This window comes from Protopterus annectens, chromosome 14.part0 (genome assembly GCF_019279795.1).
Source record: "Protopterus annectens isolate FY-2018-M chromosome 14.part0, PAN1.0, whole genome shotgun sequence".
NCBI lineage: Eukaryota > Metazoa > Chordata > Ceratodontiformes > Protopteridae > Protopterus > Protopterus annectens.
In genome coordinates this window covers 920,220,015-920,242,135 of record NC_056748.1, presented here as the reverse complement: position 1 = coordinate 920,242,135, position 22,121 = coordinate 920,220,015, and the positions used below count along the sequence as shown (strand labels likewise).

The window sequence follows — 22,121 nt, the reverse complement described above, 5'->3', positions numbered from 1 at the left end:
TTCAAAATAAACCTGAATGATTGAATGGATACCTATAAACCTAATCCAGGACTTACCTGCTTTGCCCCTTTGTGAGAAGGGGAGGTGGGGTGCAGCATGAAGGTTGGTACTGGCAAGGTGTAAAATGTCCTGTGGTCTAATTACTTTGCATTTCTTTGTTTATTTTAACACCTGCTACCTTAGCTAAACTACTGATAAAACTGTTCCAAGTATTTAGTCACACTTTGCTCTCTAACTCTGTTTTCTATAGCAATGAAGCCACTTTTATTTAATCATAATCTCTTGTCTAACATTTTGCTTTATCTATTAACAGAGTCTTGGCAGAAGAAGGTTTTGGTGTAGTCCATGAAGCCAGTTATTAAATAAAGAAAAACCCTGTCTACATACACTAACTAGGACAGAAAATGAAGCATTAGAGAACTAAAGGAGTAGGATGGATGAGGGAAACCAGGAGACAACAAATTTAACATGTGTACGTGTTTAAAGAATAAAACTAAACACGTGGAAGGCACATCTACCAGAATTCTAAGCAGATTTATGCATACCTGATATAGCTGTGAAAAATACTAGTCCTGTAGTCCAGTGAGCATACTTTTTAAATTTCAGTAATTGAAGGGTCTGTGGCATCTGAAAAAAAAAAGGCAAGTACATTACACAGATATTTCTGCTTACACCCTGAACATAGAAATGAGTCACACACAGACCCACAAGTATACATTATTCTTGCTGTCCTCTATCCAATAAATGCGCTTCACTCTTCCTCTTTTCATACTTAGTTCACGTTTTATTTATGTACCTTGCTATGAAAATAAGGCCAACCAATGGATACAGCTATGTCTGTGTCCAGCAAAACTTTTACACAAATTTATATTAGCTACAAGGCAGCTATGGATGTTTCCAAGCATATAGTTTTCTAACCAAACTATCTTATTGGTGTCATAACATAGAAAGGCCTCCTTAGCCATCAAGAAGAGTATGAAACACTAAGGTCAGTGCAGTCTTTTTAAAGTACATACAAGTGGCACACCAAGACCTTTACACACATTATAAATGTTACAATTACAAAGATATACATGTGAAGAGCAGAGGAAAAGATTTACTGAATGACATAAAAACAAAGATGCTGGTCCTAACCCAGTGGCACAGAGGGATAAAGCACTGAATGTAACCTAGATGTCCCATATTCAATTACTGACAATGGTGTCGGAGGATGGGCTGAACAACTGACTCTGGCTCACATATCCTGGGAGGAAGGAAGTCTGTCTCACTCCTTTGTGGACAGATACAAGAATGTGGTTCTACAGTACACAGAAAGTGAACCTAGTGATACCTCCACTGAAAATGTGCACTGCAGAGGTGGTGATATTTTAAAGTATGGCAGTATACATGTAGTCTTTACAAGCAGCTACTGCACAGCTTGCTAATCTGTGGGATGACATTTATTCCAGAAAAGATGTACTCATCATTCCAAGCTACTGCATAGCTTCCAAGCTGCCAATTGTGGTGGTTGGATGGAAGAGTCAAAGAACAAACAGCCTGGTCTGCTCCTTAAAATTTCACCTTTAAAGGTGAGTTAGTGAAATAGTTGGGCCCAGTAGATGATGATTCTCTGAGCTCTTGCCCCTGGTGAGGGAACAAAAGGGTCATACAGCTTTAGCCCTGCCCAAGTAATGAATGGATATGGCTCAAGACCTGTGGAAGAGCAAAAGAATGGGCCATTTGGGTATGAGGACGGAAGCCCACTATATGGTTCCCACAGACATTAAAAGGGCTGCATATACATATATAAAATGCACACATACTAAAAAAATGTAAAATTGTCAATAAAGAGAGGAATATTCAAGATTCAGGCACTAATACATACTTTAATGGCAGGTGCCTTTTAACCCCCTGGGTGTATATTAATTACAGTGATCGCTTCACAACTGTACTTCTCTCCCACCATACTGCACTGATGTATATAAAAATTTCCATTTGATCTTAAACTGGATAACAGAATTAAATGTCTGACATTACATTAACATATAGCAGTCCCTCTTTCTGGTGTTATATTTACTTCTAAAACAGTACAGCACATATCAGGATTTCAGTCATGACCCTGCTTGTCCTTCTAATGATACTACTTTGCGAAACTGGTATTTTCTTAACTTCTGCATCAGAAAGAATCAGTCTGACTTTATAAAACTGAATATATTATACATATTCATAACTTTGGCAACTGCATGTTTTCTAAAAATGTTAACATACATCATGTAAAAAAACTACAAAATTGTAAATGTGCAGTTCTAGCCTAAGAATGTGCAATTACTGTAACATTACAATGTTCATCAGCATCTCACAAATGGTACAGATACTGTGGATGTATTATCAGTCTCCATGAGGTCCTGCATCTCTTTTACAGAAAAATAAACATTCACAACATATTTATTCATTTGCATGCATTTGGGTCATGTGGTTAACATTACTTTTGTTGTAGCATCTCATTGATCAGATATGCACAAATTTCAAACATTAATTTTTGCAGCTTTCAGTCTTTAGAGTCAATATACAGGATAGTAAACCTGTGAAAATTCTTCATGTATCTGACAAACTGACTGATAACTTGATATTCTGAGGAGACTACTAGATTTTTGATCAGACATTTTGGATTTTTATTCATGTTGAGACACTACTGGTAGAATGATGCCTTTATCCAACTATGGATTCTCATACAACCTTGTAGGTCTTCACACATTTGTGTGTTTTGTGGCTGGAACACATTTTGTTTAAACTTCTTCATCTTGAATGCATTTTTTTTCTATTCCTTCAGAAAAAGCTTCCACCTTTTCCTTGGATAACAAACTATCTAGATCCTGCTGCTTTACCAATAATGACTTCTTCTGGCTGTTGAGCTTCCCATGCCTGCTGAATTGTGACCATCTTCTACCTGCAGATCAAATAACTGCCTGGAGTACTACTAACAACAATAACAATAACAATAATAACAATAACAACAATATTTATGTATCTGATGATTCCTTTCCTATATTAATTTTATTTATTCTCTGTTGACCAGGTTAGTCCCACTAAGCTAATATTCTCTTTTCAGGGCAGACCAGAGATGGTACTTCAACAGGAAATTTGGCCAAGACATCAGGGAACTTCCCTACTTGCTCAGCGAGAGTATTCTGTTGTTGTAACACTTCCTGTTACTTGTTCCAGCCTAGTTGCATTTGAGAGTATTGGAAGTAAGACGAAGAAGAAGCACAGGACATTTTGTTAAGAGTGTTTTGGGAGTTTGTAAAGAGTTTATGAAAGAAACTGTGGATGCTAAAAAGAGTCTAGTTGACTGTTAAGATGAAATCATGTGCTGAAGTAAGGATTTTGGAGGTTGAGGAAGTTGGATTATCCAATTCCATATTCAATGAAGTGGAACCAGCTGAGGGTTTGGAGATTTTGTGGCTGGACAAGAAGAAAGTGAAAAGACAGATGCAGGAGTTCGTAAAGAAGACCGTGAACAGAAGAAATAATTTGCAGATGCAGTTCGAGAAGGGGAAGTATGAGAACGGGCACTGTTAATATTGTTACAAAAAAAAAAGCATACTGTAAGAATTCAAGATAATAAGGATGCAGGAATAGACAGATACTTTATATGGGACAAAACTATTTTGCCTTTATGCTTTCTGTCAAAAGACATTAAATCCCCAATACAATTGGTAAAGGAAATGTTCTGCGACATTACTTTTGAGATTTTGATGGACAAGTATTTGCATTTATATCAACTGAAGGAAGGCTGTTTTCTATGGAATAATTAATGTTTTTGGACAAAGGAGTAGATTAAACAAAAGTCTGTGGAATTTAGAACAGATAAAATTGAAGTCAATGATTTAAATTTTTTTTGAAAATGTGTCATTCTTTGTTGAATGTTATGAAAATAAATGATGAGAGGTAATGGGAGATGAGAATTGGAAATCTTTTTGAAAGTAGAAATTGATATTGTGAAACATGTGCCTAGTCTATGTTTTAGGTAAAAGAGGTACGCTTTAGGTTGTCCCGTACACCTCACCATGTTATTTCTGTGAGGAATTTTACACATGATTAGTAAAGTGTATGAAGGATAACATATAATTAATACAGAGAGCAAAGGCATTCAAGTAAACGTAAAAAAGAACGTAGACTGTGTAAGAAGGAATGGCATTTCTGGTTTAACTGAGAAAGTGTAGGGATGGAAAATACTTATAGGGATGATGGGAGTGCTGTAGATGAAGAAAATAGAGTGGAACTGGGTAGCAGGAAGAGTATAAGTGAAGAGAGTGGGAGACAAAGAACTTTGGAAAAGAAAGAAAAGTGAACCAGATGTGTTGGATGTGGTCTACTTCTTTTTATCAAAAAGTAATTTTTTGAAAAACAGAAAGCCGGACCCACTTTAGTGAAAGTGCACTTTCACGAATACCAGTTTACCGAAGCACAAGTATAGTGAGGAAAAGGAAATATACCCTTTTCCCCACTGTAGTGCGATCTCGGAGTTGGTATATATAAATGGTGTAGGGTGCCAGCCCCCACACATGGGTGGAGCAGGGGGTATGCCCCTCAACAAAAAATGTGTTTTTAGTGTGTTTTTTTCCTGATTCGGTGAACCAGTGTTCGCAAAAGTGCACTTTAATTTAAGTGCACTTTCGCTAAAGTGGGTTCGGCTTTCTGTTCTGCGAAAAAATGTTTTTTGGATGAACAGAAGTAGACCCATTAGATGATGACTGAGAAAGTGTGATGAATGAAGGTGGTCAGAGTGTTGTGGACAAATCAGAGTATTAAGTCAGAATCTGAAGACAAAAAAAGAGTGCAGGATGTGAGAAGAAAAAGTTCTACAGGGGCTAGTGAATGTGAAGAGGAGGACATTTAAAATTATTTCACCAAAACTCAAAAAAAAAAGGCAAAGTATAATATGAAGATTGTTTCAGTAAATGTTAATACTTTGACTGATACAAGGAAAATAACATTACAGTGGTGTAAAAGGTGTGCTTCAGTGGTTGTAGGTTTATTAGATACTGGATTTACTTCCGAAAATGATGGGGTACAAGTGGAAGTTCTTTGGTGTGAAAAGTTTTACGTAATTCAGAAAAAGATAAATGTTCGGGGGTTGTGCTTTTGTCTAACGAAGAGGTGAAAGTTTTGGATTTTTAATGATTTTACAAGTAAGGGCTACAGATGTAGACAAGGTATGGAATAGAGTATATAGATTGATAGGTATATGTATGCTTTTACTAAGGTAAAAGGGAGGGGTTGTTGGAAAGTTTAAAGCTCTATGTGATGATTAATATGACAGTAGTGTCAATAGGGGATTTTAACTGTTTAAGTTAGAGAAATGATAAAAATAGATGCACACTAAGTTTATGAGGAAAGATTCTGTGGGCATACAGAAGAGGATAAAAGGACCAAGACTGATTTTATGATGTTGGAGATAATGCACATTTAGAAAATAGATTTCCTGATTATAGAATATGGGTGGAGTGCAGAGAAAATACAGAAGGAAAATGAATTAAAAGACTGGTAATGAATTATTGTGATAGAAATTTAACAAGGAGATAGATATTTTATGGACATAGAATGAGACAATTTTATTTTATTTATCCTGGACAGACTAGTGGTTAGCATTTAAAGAGAAGTATAATAACGTGCATTTAGAGGTGGAATGGAGAACATTTAGTAAGGATAAGGAAGTGTACCACAAGGTATACAAGGATATGTTGTCTACTTTAGAAAACACAGTGAAGTTTGATAAAAATAAAAAATATTTTTGAAAAAATAAAAAGACAAGTTATCGGATAGGAGAAATATTATTTGAGAGGAAAAAATATGAGTTTCCTTTTTTGGCAAAGATGGTTAGAAATAATGTTAGTATGACAAAAGAAGTTAATAAGGATGTTGAGCGTTTTTAGAATGGAAGAAATACTGGCTGGGGTAGAATAAGTTAGAAGACTTTATAAGAAAGAGAAGGGGTTACAAAAATATTAAATGTGAAGTTAAAAGTTTTTTCAGAGAAAGTTATTTGTAAATTAGGAGAGGATATTAAGATGCAGGAGTCAGATTGGTGGTTGAGTAAATATGGAATCCATCAGGGATGGATGGCATGAGTTATGGTATACAAAGATTTGGAGGTTTAGAAAAAGAAGGATTGTATTGGAGATATTTAATGAATGGCTGTTGACAGGAATTGTTAATATGGAGATATGAGAAGGAATTAAAGTTAAAATGAAAAAGAAAGGGATGAAGGATTTAATGAATTGAAGGCCTATTATGCTTAATGTTGATGATAAAATATTCAAGAAAATTATATAGATTAGGTTAAATAATGTTTTGTATGAGGTGTTAGCAGATGGTATTTTTGGAGTTGGAGGTAGGAAGAGGAATTACTAATTTTGGTAAGAGAAGTGGTTTGATATTTTAAATTTGGACAATGAAGTCTGTTTGGTGGTAGGAATGTTAGTAAAGCCTTTGATTGCTAAGAGCAAGTGTTTTTGGAACACTAGAAAGGAATATGGTAGAAGAGATGGGTTACTGAAAGTGTTAGTTTAAAAGAATGCTACTGGGAAAGTTATGGTTAATGGATATTCAAGTTCAACTATTGTGATGAGAAAGAGGAGCAAGGCAAGGCTGGCTTATGAGGGGAATGTTATTTGCATTAGCAATGGATGCAGTATACGAAATTTGAGGAAGGTATTTTGTTAATGGTGAAGTTTGTTTTCCAAACATTACTTATGCAGATAATATTGTTATGACTGCAAAGAACAGATGGTGGAAGAGGAAGATGTTAAAAGATACTGGTGAAATATTAAGAAATATAGGTTGAAATTGCATACAAATAAAAGTTGTGGTTTTGGGAAGCAATATATAATAGAAGTTTTACTTGGTAAGAAATTTAATTTATTCAGAATTAAGTTTGGGAAAGTGAGGCTGAAGAAAAATGGTATGGGTAATATGAATAATTAAAGAAACTGGAAGGATGTAGAAAGTGTTTAGGTTATCTTAAAAAAGAAAGTATCATAGATTAACTTAGTGATTTTAGAAAACGTTTGATATTTGCCAACGGTATAAATGTTGACAAGTAAAAGGGGAAATGAACTTTTGCAAACTGTATTTACCTGTTTTTGGGGTCCTCAACTGAATCCGGTGAAGAGGGGAGTGTTATATTTAAAAGAAGATGAAAGAGGTTAAGGGTTTATTAATCTGTTAGTGTATGCAGCATCTCTGAATTTATACAAGATCTTGAGTGATTTTAAAAATAAGGGCAGAGGTTTTGATACACAAATTACGGGATCTAAATATGGGGATTGGTGGATAAATGGAAATAAAAGGAAACAGAGGGAAATTTGTATAAAAAAATAAAATTATGGGGGTTGGATGTTCCAGACATAAAAGACTTTAGAAGGAGGTTGTATGAGGACAGTGTAAGGAAGTGTTGCATTGTAAATCCACTGGATGCTTTAAATGAGGAAGAAATTAGTGCCATAAAGACAAAGAAAGACAGATTTATTAATATTTTAGAGTATCACATTTTTTTATGGAGATTAAGTAAAAACAAGTTACTAGTTAAGGGTAATCTGGTATGCAAAGTTAGGTCTCAAAAATTATGTTTATTTTGTAATGAATTATAAACAGAGCATATGTTTTTACAATGTAGGAGAATTAGAGAATTGTGGGAAACTTTGAATTCAAAACGGGAGATGTAAAAAGACTGAGGATTTTGATGTGAACCTTTTTTTAAGGACAGAATGGTAAAATATGTATAAAAGAGATAAAAGTTTGTTTGGATTGAGGTGGAATACTTGGAATGCAAGAAGTCTTGTATAATGTAGTTTGGAATTTGGCAGAGAATGCCCAATATACGATTATGGTTGCGAAAACAAAAGTTGGAGATTATAAAGTTTGATAGGTTACACAAATATTAGTGAAATACAGATACTGTATTAAGTTATTTGTTTGATTTATTATGTTACTGAGCATTGAGCATTTCTGGAAACATAAGTCCTACCAAACACCCTAATATTGGGTGATTTCAATTACCCAAACATTAATTGGGAGAACTACTCAAGTATCAACTCCCTTGCCCAACATTTCCTAGAATTTATAAACTCAAACACCCTGGATCAACTGGTCAACACTCCCACCAGAGGTGACACCATATCGGACCTGGTCATCACCAACATGGGCGACTGGTGTTCCACACCAGAGGTCAATCCCTCGCTGGCTAGATCTGACCATAAACAAATCACTTCGGATATCCACGTTCCACCCCCACCCCCCCGGACAAGGAAACCACCATGAAAATCTTTTCAAAAGCAAACTTCACATTACTTAAGACCGAGGTGGAAAGTTTCAAAGCCCCCATGCTAATGGATAACGCTGTCCAAGCTAAAAAATTCTTTACTATTGCATTCTATGGGCACCTACAAGAATACATGGATCGTGCTATCCCAAGCAAAACCAAGACTCACTCCTCCAAGAAAAGGACACCAGTCTGGTGGACCCCTGCCATAAACAAACTATACAATAGGAGGAGGAAACTAGTATAGAAGAGAGTAAAATCCCAAGAAGGGAAGCCATCCCTGATCAGTATCAGCAAGAAACTATGATCCCTCAAAAAATCATCCAAGGCGAGCTTCGAAAGAAAAATTGCCAAGGACTCCAAAGATAACCATAAGGCATTCTTTAGCTATGTCAAGAATCTAAGTGGCAATGCTCAGATGTGCTCGGAGTTGGTGCAGAATGGCACAAAATACACTGAACTGACCGATATCGCCAACATCCTTGGCAGACAGGTTTAATGCAAACATCACAGCCCTCTCACCCCCAAAAGGGCCGATAACCATACCAGAACAATGTATAGCCCCTGAAATCACAGATACTCCGGTTAAAACAGCCCTCTCCAACGCCAAAAACACAGCATCAATGGGACCGGACAGTGTCCCAGGCTGTGTCCTACACGAGCTCAAAGATGAACTAACCCCTCACCTAAACACACTGTTCAAACTCGGCCTCTACACAGGCTACGTACCCATAGAGTGGCGCACAACAGTTATTCTGCTCCACAAAGGTGGAGCCACAACAGACCCCAGGAACTATCGCCCTATAAGCCTGACAAGCTTGGTTTGCAAGGCTATGGAGTGCATCATGGAACACATTAACAGAGACATTGGGAACCTCCAAACACTGGACCCTACCCAGTTCGGCTTTAAGGGCAGATCATGCCTCCTAAACCTGGTGGACTTCTTTGAGACAGTTACCAAGGCTATAGATGAGGGAAAGGTGGTACACACAGCCTACTTAGACCTCGCAAAGACCTTCGACACCATCCCCCATTCTGGTATTATAGACAAGCTCACCAGCCTGAACATAAACCCCTATGTCACAAGATGGGTTGCCAACTGGCTCACGAACAGAACCCACATGGTGAGAGTTGCAGGAGCTAGGTCCGACTCTAAACCAGTTACAAGTGGCATTCCCCAGGGCTCAGTCCTAAGACCCCTCCTGTTTGACATATACTTCTCAGAGGTACAGGCAAGCACAGGACTGACTGACCAAGTTCGCAGATGACTGCAAACTAGGGGCTATAACTGACTCTCTGCCTGACACAGACATCCTCCAAAAGGGTCTCACTGAGACGGATACCTGGTGTCAAAATCATGGCCTCAAGCTAAATGCCAAAAAGTGCATAGTCATCCCCTTTGGAAAAAACAAAGTACCCACAAACTACCACATAGGTGGTATTCTCCTAAACATGGAAGATGTAATAAGGGATCTGGGGACCCAAGAGTAATCTCTCCTTTGATAATCACATTGTCAAAGTGGTTAGAAAATTCTTCTAGGCGGCCCACCAAAATCACAAAAGGGTTTGTATCCAGATCAAAAGAGGTCATTGTGCCTCTCTACTCAATCATCAGACCCATCAGAGTACAACACTCCATTTGGGATGTACCTTACAAGACAACTGCAACAGCTAGAAAGACCATAGAAGTACCTCACCAAGAGGATCACTGGCCTCAAACAGATGCACTATGCAGCTCGACTGAAGAAACTCCAGCTGTACTCGGTTGCATACCGCCTACTCAGAGGTGATCGTTGCCTGACATACAAGGCCATGTCCAACCCAGAACTGACTGACATGCTCCACCTAAAGAAAAACATATCCCCTCAAGCCATATGCTCTAGGGATCTAAACTTCACCAAAACAATAAATAGGACGTGCTGGAGGGATAGATTCATATCCCAGAGACTTCCCAAGCTTTGGAACAAGATTCCAGTCTACATTAGGCAGAGCTCCTCACTAACATTCAAAGAGAAACCGTGACGAATGGATGGGAAACAAAGTTTACCCCGGGGATCAATTCAGTGGCTCTGCTGGACAGAGGCATAGGGAACTAATCTAAGGGGGCGGTGAAAGCCAACGCATTCTGGCTAGGCTTATAAATGCCTTCGGGCAGATAGGTTCATAGGTAGGTACTAGGCTATCAACTTAATTATTGAAATTAATTAATTATGCATGATGCATATAGCATAATTAAAAAGCTCTACCACTTTCATTAGGTGCCAATGGATCTTTTACATCCACCTGAGCTACCACCATTTCAAGCAGATGCAACCTTGGTTTAACATCACAACTGCAACTGAAGGGCAATGCACTCAGGAGTGCAGCTCCCCCCTTAAGTTGCACCGCAGGGTCGGAAATTGATCTGGAGTGGGAATACAACCCACAGCCATCTACACCAAAGGGGTATCTGTAATGCTTTGCACCACTGACACTGGACTCTAACTACATCATGATTCTCTTAACATTAAGGAAGTTGCAACACTTTGGACCACTGAAAAGGTTATTGGCTCACAGGATCCTGGATTCAAAGCAGACTTTTGTTCACAATTTGTGCCAAACTTGCATGTTCTCCATGAGTCACTGAGTTTTCTTTGGATAGTCCATACCCTTGTTTCACACAAAACACTGCACAGTACTCCACAGTGGGAGCACGAAGAAAGCTAAGTCAAATCTTCACAAAAGCTTGAGTACTCTTATCTTTGGTGAAGAGAGTACATTCTAGTAGCTGACTTTCTTGCCTCCATCAGTATATGTTGCACATCTTCAGTAAACAGGTGCCTAAAAAGAATTACGACCATCAACCAGGCAGTCAGCTGAAGTGGACTGATGTTGGGGTGCATCAAACATCCCTGTTCTTGTGTGAGGAAATCCAGTTTGTCAGGAAGATTGTGGTAATGGCTCCTGGCCATTTCCAAAAGAAGGGAGAACCACTGTTACCTAGGCCAGAAGAAAGTTACCACAATGATCTTGGGGGATTCCTTCTGAATTTTCAGAAGTACCTTGGATATTAGTGGAAAGGGTTAAAAAGCATACGGGAACATTCTCATAAAAGGAAAAGAAAAGGTACCAGTCTTCCAAGCATTCTTGCATGGGGTCCTACAAAAAAATCTTGCCAGTTGATTGTTCAGACAGGAGAAAAAGGGGTCTATGAGGAACTCGCAACAGACGGATCAAATGTTGGAAGACTCCAGATCTAGTTTCCATTTGTGAGGGTCTGCCCCGGTCCTCTTCTGCTTGTCTGGCAAACAATTTATCTTTGAATGAATATAGGATGCTTGTAGAGTGAGATTGTTTTGTGAAGCTCTATCCTATTTAAAATGGCTAGTTTGCTAAGGGGGTACAACTTGGTTCTCCCAGCTTGTTTATGTACCACAAGATAGTGGTATTGTCTGCAATTATTTGAAGAGGTCTCAGGGACCAAAGATGGTTCACAGAATTAAGTGGCTTGATCAGGGCAAGCATTTCCTTGACATTTATGTGCATCTGTCCCACACCTACTGCACTTTTATCGCTCCTGAAACTGCACCCCAAGCAAAAGTCTGAAGTATCAGTGGGGACTGCTCTGGAGCAGAGAGGTTGAAGGGGAGACCTGGATTTAAGGATATCCGTTTCCACCAACAGATTTCTCTTCTGACAGACCCCAGCACTGGGATTTGAAAGGATGAATGGTGTTGATGCTGGGACCAAAGAGATTTCAGATACCACTACCTTCTCATGTGGAGTCTTCCCAAGGGGTATTACGAGAATCACAGATGCCATGAGGCCCAAAATTCTGAGGTATTTAATCATAATGACGGAAGTCTTTGTGGAAAGCATGAGACGCATCTAAAGATGTATTTACCTGTGGAAGAAAAGATCTTTGAGCTGAGGTGTCTCACTTGACATCCCAGAACAGAATCCTGTGGGAAGTCGAGAAAGACTTTTGAATGTTCTTTTGGAGTCCCAGCTTAACAGATGTCTCATCTGAAATGAACTCTGCAAAGATAAGCAATTTTTCTAAATATGGAAAAATTTAGATACCATGTAGCCTGCAATAAGCTACAACTGCAGGTAGACACTTTGTGAACACTGTTGGTGCAGTAGATAGTCCAAAAGTAAAGGCAGAGAACTGGCAATGTGTTCCAGACACACAAAACAAAGAAACGTGCGAAGTCTGGATGAACAGGGACAACATAAGCATCTTTTAAGTCTCATGTTGCCAGGAAACTTGAAAGAGGTAACAGGTTGTGAAATGACATAATTTTGAATTTGGCTATTATCACAAACAGGTTTTAGGAGAGAAGGATCCAGAACTGGTCTACAAATCTCTTTGGCACTAGATAATTACTGAAGAAAAAAACTTCTCTACCGGGGAAGGAGCAACAGGTTCTATCACTCCTTGGGACAGCATGTGATGAAGAGCTGGTAGAAACAAGAGAGAGTCTGATCTACAGGAAGAGGAAAGACCCCCCCCCCCTTTAAAAGAGTAGTTTCCTCCCACTGCCATCTATAACATTGATGAATGACTTTCAGAACCCATTTGTCTGAAAATGTTGCCAAAGAGGAAAATGAAGATTCTGACTTTCTGAAAGGAAAAAAAAAGGTCCTCAGTGGGAGAAATACACAAGTTCGCTTGAGCAGTTATTCAAACTTGCTGGTCAGTCCTTGGTTTTGGGAAGTTTGAATCTTCTTTTTGGAACCCCCTTGCCATTTCTTCTTAAATGTCCGTTTACCTGTATTTTGCAGAGAGGGTTTATTCAGTTTTTTTTTTTTTTGGCCAACAATGGAGGAGGAGATAGAAAATCCCTTGGAAAATTTAGAAAAAGAGGGCTGAAATACCTTAGACATTCCCTGGATCAGCTTGTCCCTTTTATCACACTTTTGATCATCTCAGCAGCAGAGGGGTCAAATGCTAAATCTCTAACCAATGGAGAATTTTAAATCTCATTTTTAACCTAATTTGGGAGGTTCTGAGAACACAGACATGCAAACTTCCTCACAACAGTTCCAGTAGCTATACTCCTCGAAGAAGTATCAACATAGTCATACATGCACTATAAGCAGGGAGAAGTAATATGTACTGAAGAATAAACTAAGTTACTCAAAGTAGATTTTTCCTTACAAGAAGAAACTGCAGATAAAACATTCTTAATATTTTTCACAATTTGTCAGAACAAACTAACCTATGAACCTGAAAATTCAAAAATCTGAAAATCAAAGTTGCATAAGTATACACGTGCTTCCCATATCTATCAAAAATTTCCTCATCCTTGTCAAAAAGACTAAGATTTGAATTAAGTGCTTAGCAGCAGTCGGCTCAACTAAAACTATAACCCCTAGATCAGATTTGGGAATACTGTCTACAAACTCAAAAGACTGAGGAATTCAGTCTGCCTTTTTAGGGGCAGCTACCTTACTATCAGGAAATGAACACACATCCTCTAAAGCAAACAGAAGAGTAATGGGTGCAGGTTCTAGAAAATCCTTCTGTAAAACTCTTAGTGTTTTAATTCTTATTTGGTTTTAAAACATTAAATCAATCAATTATAAAAACAAATTAGCTACATAGGTCCACAGCTTATCAATACAACAAAAGTTATAACAATTAATATTTTTCAAGCAAGTCCAAGTTTAAGCCAGGATTTATATGAATGTGTAATATTGGAAGTTCTCATCTTTACAGTATGCAATTCACTACTACAAACAATTTTTGTCATACTAAAATTCAACACTAGAGGGGATTAAATACTTTTTCAATTTTTAGTAATTACTTTTCTGGCTTTAGTAAAAAAAAGACCAAAGAGGCACTTGGGTTTTTGGAATTTTCTCAGGAATGGAAGCATTAAATAAAAAAGTTGTTGTGTCTTACAATAACATTGCATCTGTGTTGTCAATCTTCACTAATCCTTGACTGTGGGCTTGGTTCCGAGCCTCAGAACAGACTCTGCTGTTATTTCAGCTCGTGTCTTCAAAAACTATCGAGCTAGGTTCTACCCATAATGCTCCTCACCAAATTACCTCAGGTTGAGTTTGCATACAATAGTGACAGACTAGAAGTACTAAACAAGAGATCATATCTGTGTCCCGATTATGAAGCCAGTCTTTGGGAATATTTGGTCCGCCAAGAGTTCTATGACAGGGGGATGGAGGGAATGTCAAGGATTACTGAAGACAGATAGATATGGAATGTTATGGTAAGGCTAACTTCTTTATCTGATGCTCTTCACATAATCCTTGACTGTGAGACAGAGTCCCTCTGAATCTTGGGAGCTCTCATAGAATAATAATCCTGAGCACCATCGAGCTGAATGATGCATGCCCCCTAGAGATCTAGTCCAGTTTGTAATGAGTAATAAAGGTACAAGGAGATGCCTATGTAGCTGCTGCACAACTATCATCTAAGGAAGCTCTGGCATGAAAAACTGCAGCTGCTATTACAGCTCTCATTGAATGCGCTTTCACAGGATGTGGTGGGTGGAGCCTCTTTGTTGTAAACAAAGGTGATACAGTCTTTAAGCCATTTCACCAAAGGTAACCTTAGATACTGGATTGCCTAAAGAGACTGTAGGAAAGGCTATAAACAGTTGGTCAGTATTTCTGAAGTCCTTTGTTCTGTGAAGGTAACAAATGTAATTGTCAGTGTACGTCTATTAAGTGTAGACAATACTCCCCCCCCACCCCATTGGAAAAAGACTGGGAGATGTAAGGTTTGACTGATATCGGACTAAGAAACAACCTTTGGCAAAACGGATGGATTTGTCCTGAGGGAGACCCTGTCCTTATGAAATATCAAATAGGGGGTTTTGCAAGACAAGGCTTGAATTTCGGATATTCTCCTGGCCGAAGTAATAGCTACCAAAAATAAGGTTTCTCAGGACAAGAACTTTAAATTGTATGTTGCTGATGGCTCAAAGGGAGGGGGGGGATCAGACACTGCAGTACCAAATGTAAATCCCATGGAGCAGAGGGTTCAACAGAAGCCTGAGCTTTAAGGCTCCTTTCAAAAAGGCTTTACAAAGTTTATGTGACATAAATGATGAGCCGTTGAACCCAATATGGAAGTTAGATATCACAGCAAGATGTACCTGAATAGTAGAAGCTGATGAGCCGGACTCAGAGTAAGGCTAAGAAGTGTAAACCTTTGTCTACAGGTGCTGCATATGGGTCAATATTATAGTCAAGTGGCCATTTAGCAAATTTCAGTAATTTGTTAAGATTCAATTATTAGTTGAAGGTTTGTGGTGGGCCAGAATGATATGTTGGACCAGGGAAGTCAGAAAGGAATGCTTGGATATCATGGGAACTGGAGAAACCATGCAGTGGGCTTGAGATGCTGAAGATTCAGATGGACCATTCCCTCCAGGTGTGAGAACAGGTCTAGAACTGGGTCCAGTATCCAGGGTTTCCATAGTAGATGAGGCCAAAGAAAGGGAAACCAGACTTGAGGCCAGAATGGGGCAATGAGGATTATTATGTTGTCCAACCTGTTGACTTTCTTTAGAAACTGAAATATTAGAGGAATCGGGGGAAAGGTGTACAGTAGACCGGGGGGGGGGGGCAATCGTGAAGGAGAACTTCTCTGGGCATCTCCCTGGGGGGACAGGGAGAAGTAACTGCTGCACTTGTTCACAGGGGACCCCAATAGGTTGCAACAAGGTGGACCCCAGTGGCAGAATATCTTTCCCATCACTATCACTGGACTGCGAGACCACTCAAACCACTCGTGAGGCATGAGAATGGTTCTGTTCAACTTGTCCGCAATCACGTTGGAGCTTCCTGAAATGTGCGTTGCTGTTAAAGCGACTGGAGGAAAATTGCCCATTGTCAGACTCAGAGCTTCTTGACAAAGAGGGTACGACCGGATTTCCCCTTGTTTGTTGATGTACCACAATGACATGTTGCCTGTTTGAACTGCAATCATCCAAATCATTCCAAAAGGGAGTGTTTCTTGAAATGCTTGTAACGCGAACAGTACCGCCCTTATCTTTAGAACGCTGATATGCAAGTTGGCCTCCAGCTGGGACCAAGTGCCTTGGGCTGTCTTTCCCAGATATTGCCCCCACCACCCTATTTGGGGACGTGTCTGTGGTCACTATGACTTTGGGATGAGGAGGAACAAAGGGACGGCCAAACAAGGTTTTGTTGGAATGGAGCAACCAACTTTCTTCTTTGCAATGACTGATCATAGTTAGAGGAGGTATTGGCTGATTCAAGAGGGACCATTGGGAGGCCAGAAGCCTTTGAAGAATTCGCATGTGGTACCGGACCACTGGAACAAGCATGACAGAGGCTGCCATTGACCCTAGAGTTTGTAGAATGAGTTTCACTGTTACTTTCCAACTGTGAATTACTTGGCTCACTTGTAATCAGATCCTTTGAGTCTTTCTAGGGGAAGTGACCCAAGGCCAGTGACTGTCTAGCACAGCTCCAATGAATTCCAGTTGTGATGTAGAGGATGAAATTTTTCATAGTTTATAGTGATTCCTAAGCTGGAACAAAAGATGAAGAGTGCAATCTCGTGCCTTTACGAGTTGACACCTGGTGGGAGGGGTAAGGAGCCAGTCGTCTAGATATGGGAACACTCAGAATCCTAGCTGTCTGACATGTGCTGCTTCCACTGCCATGCATTTGGTAAACACCCCGGGGGCTGTGGTGAGACCAAAGGACAATGTTCTGAACTAATAGTGACTGGCTTCTGAAGTGCTTGTCCATTTTTATATGGTAATGCACATCCTGAACATGACCGAATCACCTACAGCCATATTTTACACAGTCAAGTGGCTAGCCCTGCCATAGCACGCAGTCTGTGATCCATGTTCTCCCATCTTGAGGATACTGCACACCGCAGTAGATGCCCAAAGCGGTTGGTCTGTACAACTCTTCCCCATATAGGGCACCATGTTGAGTCTGTGCTGCTGCCCACAGCTCCATTCATTGGTGAGTTTGAGATGGAAACACTCCGCATGTTTTTTGGACATGGGAGAAACCCCACGGAGACTAAGGGAGAGCATGCTAACTTCAAACAGGCATTGGTTGGAGGTCAGGATCGAACCTTGTACATGGTAGAAGACCTTAACCACGAAGCCATCTGGGACAGATGAAGAAATGAGGACATAAGAGCAGAAGCCAAAGTAGCTCCAAATGCACAAAAGATCAAAGAGAACAGATTATGGTGGCTTGGACACGGGTAGAAAAGCAGAAGACAATTTGGCAAGGAAGATTTGGGACAGACCGGAAGAAGGTAAGACAAAGCATGACATCCAGCAAAGAGGTGGGTGGATCGTGTGAAAAATCTGCGACCTGTTTAAATAATTTGTAAATACTTCACTGTCATAAATAACCTGTATACATGTTTTCCTTTTTGAAAATGAATAAAAATATTTTCAAACAGACATAAGTGTTGAAGACAGCAGGAGTGTGGCACTGAATTGAGAGATTTGGCGACAGTTAATACGATACCCCAACCCCATGTAGAAAAACAGGGCTGATGATGATGACACACCCTGAAGACCTACTGAGCACATCCAATTGTCTTTTTCCAAGAATGAGGTATTGACTGAACAAAGACCATCTGGAATCTGGCTTGTTGAACTGATTTGTTCAACTGATTTGAGATCCAATCCCATCTCCAGTCCACTCTTTTCTTTGGCACTAATGAATCTAGAGTAAATTCCAGAATTTCTCTGGTCTGGCGGGACTGCCTGATGACTCTTTTTATCGAACAGTTTTTGATTTTCTAAGACTGATGCCTCCCTGTCATTAAATGGAACACCTGGGATTCTTAGTCTTTTTGGTTTCTTTGAAATGGGAATATTGAAACCTCTGGAAATGATCCCTTGCACGTTGTTAGTACTAGCCAGGAAGATTATCCCTGCACCAATCATCTCCAGACTGTCTCTAGAAGAAGGGAATCAGGCCTCCTTTCAGGAGCACTGGTAGAAGTTACCAGAGAAAGTATCTGGAACCCTGGTTCTGTGGGGCATTCTTGCCTCTTGGATGGCGTCTTCCATTACTACTTCCCCCTCTGCCCTGGGGGGAAGTCATTGCCATGAAACTCCTGGAAAGATACTTGGTTTGTTTTGAACTATAGCCTCCCACTTCTCTGGTTCCTGTCGGCCCATGTCAGAAAGGGTTTTCCCATCTTTCTAACATTGGGACCAAACAAGGATGATCCGTCAAACAGAACACTGATGAAAGAAGACTTAAATGGTACTGCAAAGTCACATAAGCACATCCAGCTGCGTCTACTGACGGCTATGCCTGAACTGCTGTTCTTGTCGTCCCTACGGCAGCATGAGCAATTAGCCTCATGGACGAACTGGAAATAGATTCAAGGGTGGTGAGCTGAGAAGTAACCCTTTCTCGAACCCCTTCAGCTACTTCTCGAACCCCTTCAGCTACTGCACCAGTAAGAGTATCTGAAAGTTCTTTAATCGGATCTCTCTGAAGCGTGGTAAAATGTGCCACGTAATTCAAGGACCTGGGAGAGAAGGTCAGTGAAGCATGTACACATTTCCCAAGTCTATCCATCATCCCAGACTCCTTGTTAGGAGGATAATAGTAGGATTTTCTTCAGCAAGTTCCTTTGTAGTGGCTGCCGCTACCACCATGGTGTCTACAGCAATACCCTTGGCTCAATGTTGCTCATCTTTTGGGGCACAGAGAATCCTGACAGGTCTCTTAGGGATTGACTGGATAGAGTCAGGAATTTTCCAGACCCACTGCGCGATCAGTTTAATAAAATAGTCAGCGAGGGGAGAGATCCAAGAGGTAGAAGGTTGGGAGCAAAAAAGCCTCTAAGTATACCGATTTCTCTGATGAAGGTTGGAGGGTAGTCCAGCCACCCCTCTGTTTCACGATTTCTAGGATGTCCCCAAAGGAAACATCTTCAGGGGGTGACTTGGGGGAACCTTCCCCTTCATCAAAATCGGTATCTTCTGTGAAGGACTCTCAGGGGAGTCCAACTGCTTCCCTTTGCACTTTTTCTTCGAAGGTACCTCTTCGGTGGGGTGTTCTGGAGAGGTATCTGAAGATGTATAACCAAGGTGGTTTGCTCCTGAGGCTTTTGTGCCCTCTGTCCCAAGGAAGAGACCGGAGGAAGCTCCAGTTGAGGTGATGGACAAGTTGCTTGGTCTGACAGGGAAGGAACAGACCGTTTGTTCACAATGGACAAGGCCTGGAAGGCAGGCCCCAGTACAGGAATGGGAGCCTGGAAACAAAATAGACTCTTTCGGTACCATGGTCCCACTCCACACAGAGGAAAAGTATCAAAGTTGAACCCTGCCTCTCAGAACCAGCAACAAAGCCTCATCTCCAGTTCTGACAAACTGGAAGAGCTCAGGGTATTGGAGCTGGAAAAGGAGCTCCGACCAGCACCATAACAGTCTAAGCCAAGACGGTTGGCACCAGGAGCTCTGAAATCTCAGCTGGAGTTGAAGAATTAATTTGCATGGGTGTAGAAGAAGGCAAGGTTCCAGAGATAAGGCAATAAACAGAGGATGGAGGTAACCTCCTCTCAGTCGGGAGCTGATCCATCAGTCTCAAAGACTCTGACAGGCTCTTGGTCGACCACACAGAGGAGTCCAATGGAGACTTTGGAGGCTGCCTCTCCATAAATGGGCTCGAAGGACAGTCTGCAAATGGGTCAGAGTGAACAGGATGTCCATGATAAAATTCTCATCTGAGGCTCCTTTGGTACTGAGTATGGTAAAATTCTCATCTGAGGCTCCTTTGGTACAAAGTGATCCATTGGTACTGCAGGTAGAGATGTTTTCACAGACACTGGTGCTGAACAGGTCAGTGTCGAGGGAAGAGTATCTTTTCCCACCGGTGCTAAGACTGTCAGCATAGTGGGAGACTTAGCCAATTCTGAAGATGGTTCCATGGAAGCTGTCAAAAGTGAATGAGTGTGCTTTTTTGGTTTTTAAGAGGAAGATGACAAGGAAGAGGAAGATAACAAGGAAGAGGAACTTGACTTCTGTCTTGGAAGCCAAGGTGGCCTCTTCAAAATCAGGATTTCAAAAGTCCTTTAAATATAAGCTTATTTTTGCCCTCTACCTGGGTTCTAGCACTGAACCTTTGACAGATAGCACAATCTACTTGAAGATGGACAGCACCAAGACAATACACACAAAAGGTGCGGCCATCTGAAATCAGCATTTTCCTTTCACAATTCTGACACTTCTTGAAACCAGAGGTGCCTTTAAAGAATTTGTTGGCCATGAAGAGAAACTAAGGCCACCTGACAAAGAGATGCACACACATGGTCATAGACAGACTAAGATGATTTTTTTTTAAAGTAACAGAAAGGAAAGGGAAAGAAGGAAATTACCAATGATGGTAAAGGAGGTTACCCAAAGGTAAAAGGGAGGGATAAGTACCAATGATGGTACCTCAGAATACCCAATGGTAAGGGAGATAGAAAAAAAAACACAAGCACACACCTAAGAAAAACTAGAGGAGAGGGTAGAAAAGATATAAGCAAGAAACAGGATTTAGAAGTTGGATATCAAGAAAAAACTTACAGCTACAATAAATTCCAAAGCTCGAGAGGTTGAATTAAAGTGTCTGGCACTATGAAGTGGCAAACAAGATCGGAGGTAATTTGGTGAGGAGCATTATGCGTAGAACCTACCTCGAGAGTTCTGGAAGGTACAAGCAGGAATAACAGCAGAGTCTGTTCAGAGGCTCTGAGCTGAGCCCATGGTCAAGGATTGTGAAGACTGATAACATCAGATCTAAAGATTTAGAAACATTACATCTTTCTGACCATAGAGCTTAAATGAAGTTATTAATTTCTTTCCAAAAAGGGGAGATTATTTCATATTCGTATACCATATGCTTCCAATCAGCTATTATTTCAGAATCACATAAACATTCAGTTCTATTTGATTTGTACACAATTGTAATTTTGTTGGAGTGACAACAGCTCTGTAAGAATTTCCAAGTGAAAATTTTCCAATATAATGAAGATTTAGTTTTATCAGAAAATTTTAATATTACTTTCTTATATTCTTCAGAGAAGTCTTTAATATAATTTTCTGAGTAGTTTCAATAAGAATTACCTAAACATGTGAAATCTAATGTAACAATTTTATAAATTTGTAACAAATATTTAATTGTATTACTTATATTTTTTAAGAATTCCAATAATTCGGAGAGGAATTTATCTAAGTTAAATATCTTATTAACCTCCTTGTTCAGAAAGTCTCTAAATATTTGTAAAATTAACCAGTTCTCAGAACCTTGATTGCATTTGGACCTTAAATTTTCAACAGTATAAATATACATATATACATGTGTGTTTGTATGTGTGCCTCTGCGTGTGCAATTTTCAACAGTATATAAACATATATACGTGTCTGTGCCTGTGTATATATCACATGTGTGTATATATATATATATATATATATATATATATATACATACATATATATATATATATATATATATATACATATATATATATATATATATATATATATATATATATATATATACATATATATATACATATATATATATATATACATATATATATACATATATATATATATATATATATATATACATATATATATATACATATGCATATATATATATATATATATATATATATATATATATATATATATATATATATATATATATATATATATATATATATATATATATATATATATATATATATATATATATATATATATATATATATATATATATATATATATATATATATATATATATATATATATATATATATATATATATATATATATATATATATATACATATATAT

General features: G+C 39.2%; 1 protein-coding gene across 1 annotated transcript in view; it reads right to left on the bottom strand.

The window, feature by feature from the left end:
- The window catches only part of LOC122789341 (cytochrome c oxidase assembly protein COX15 homolog), a 547,801-nt gene that overhangs the window by 219,839 nt on the left and 305,841 nt on the right, over positions 1 to 22,121 (bottom strand). The window contains exon 6 of the mRNA XM_044056719.1: positions 546 to 627. Coding sequence (XP_043912654.1) covers positions 546 to 627 — 82 coding nt within the window. The remainder of the gene's footprint in view (positions 1 to 545; positions 628 to 22,121) is intronic.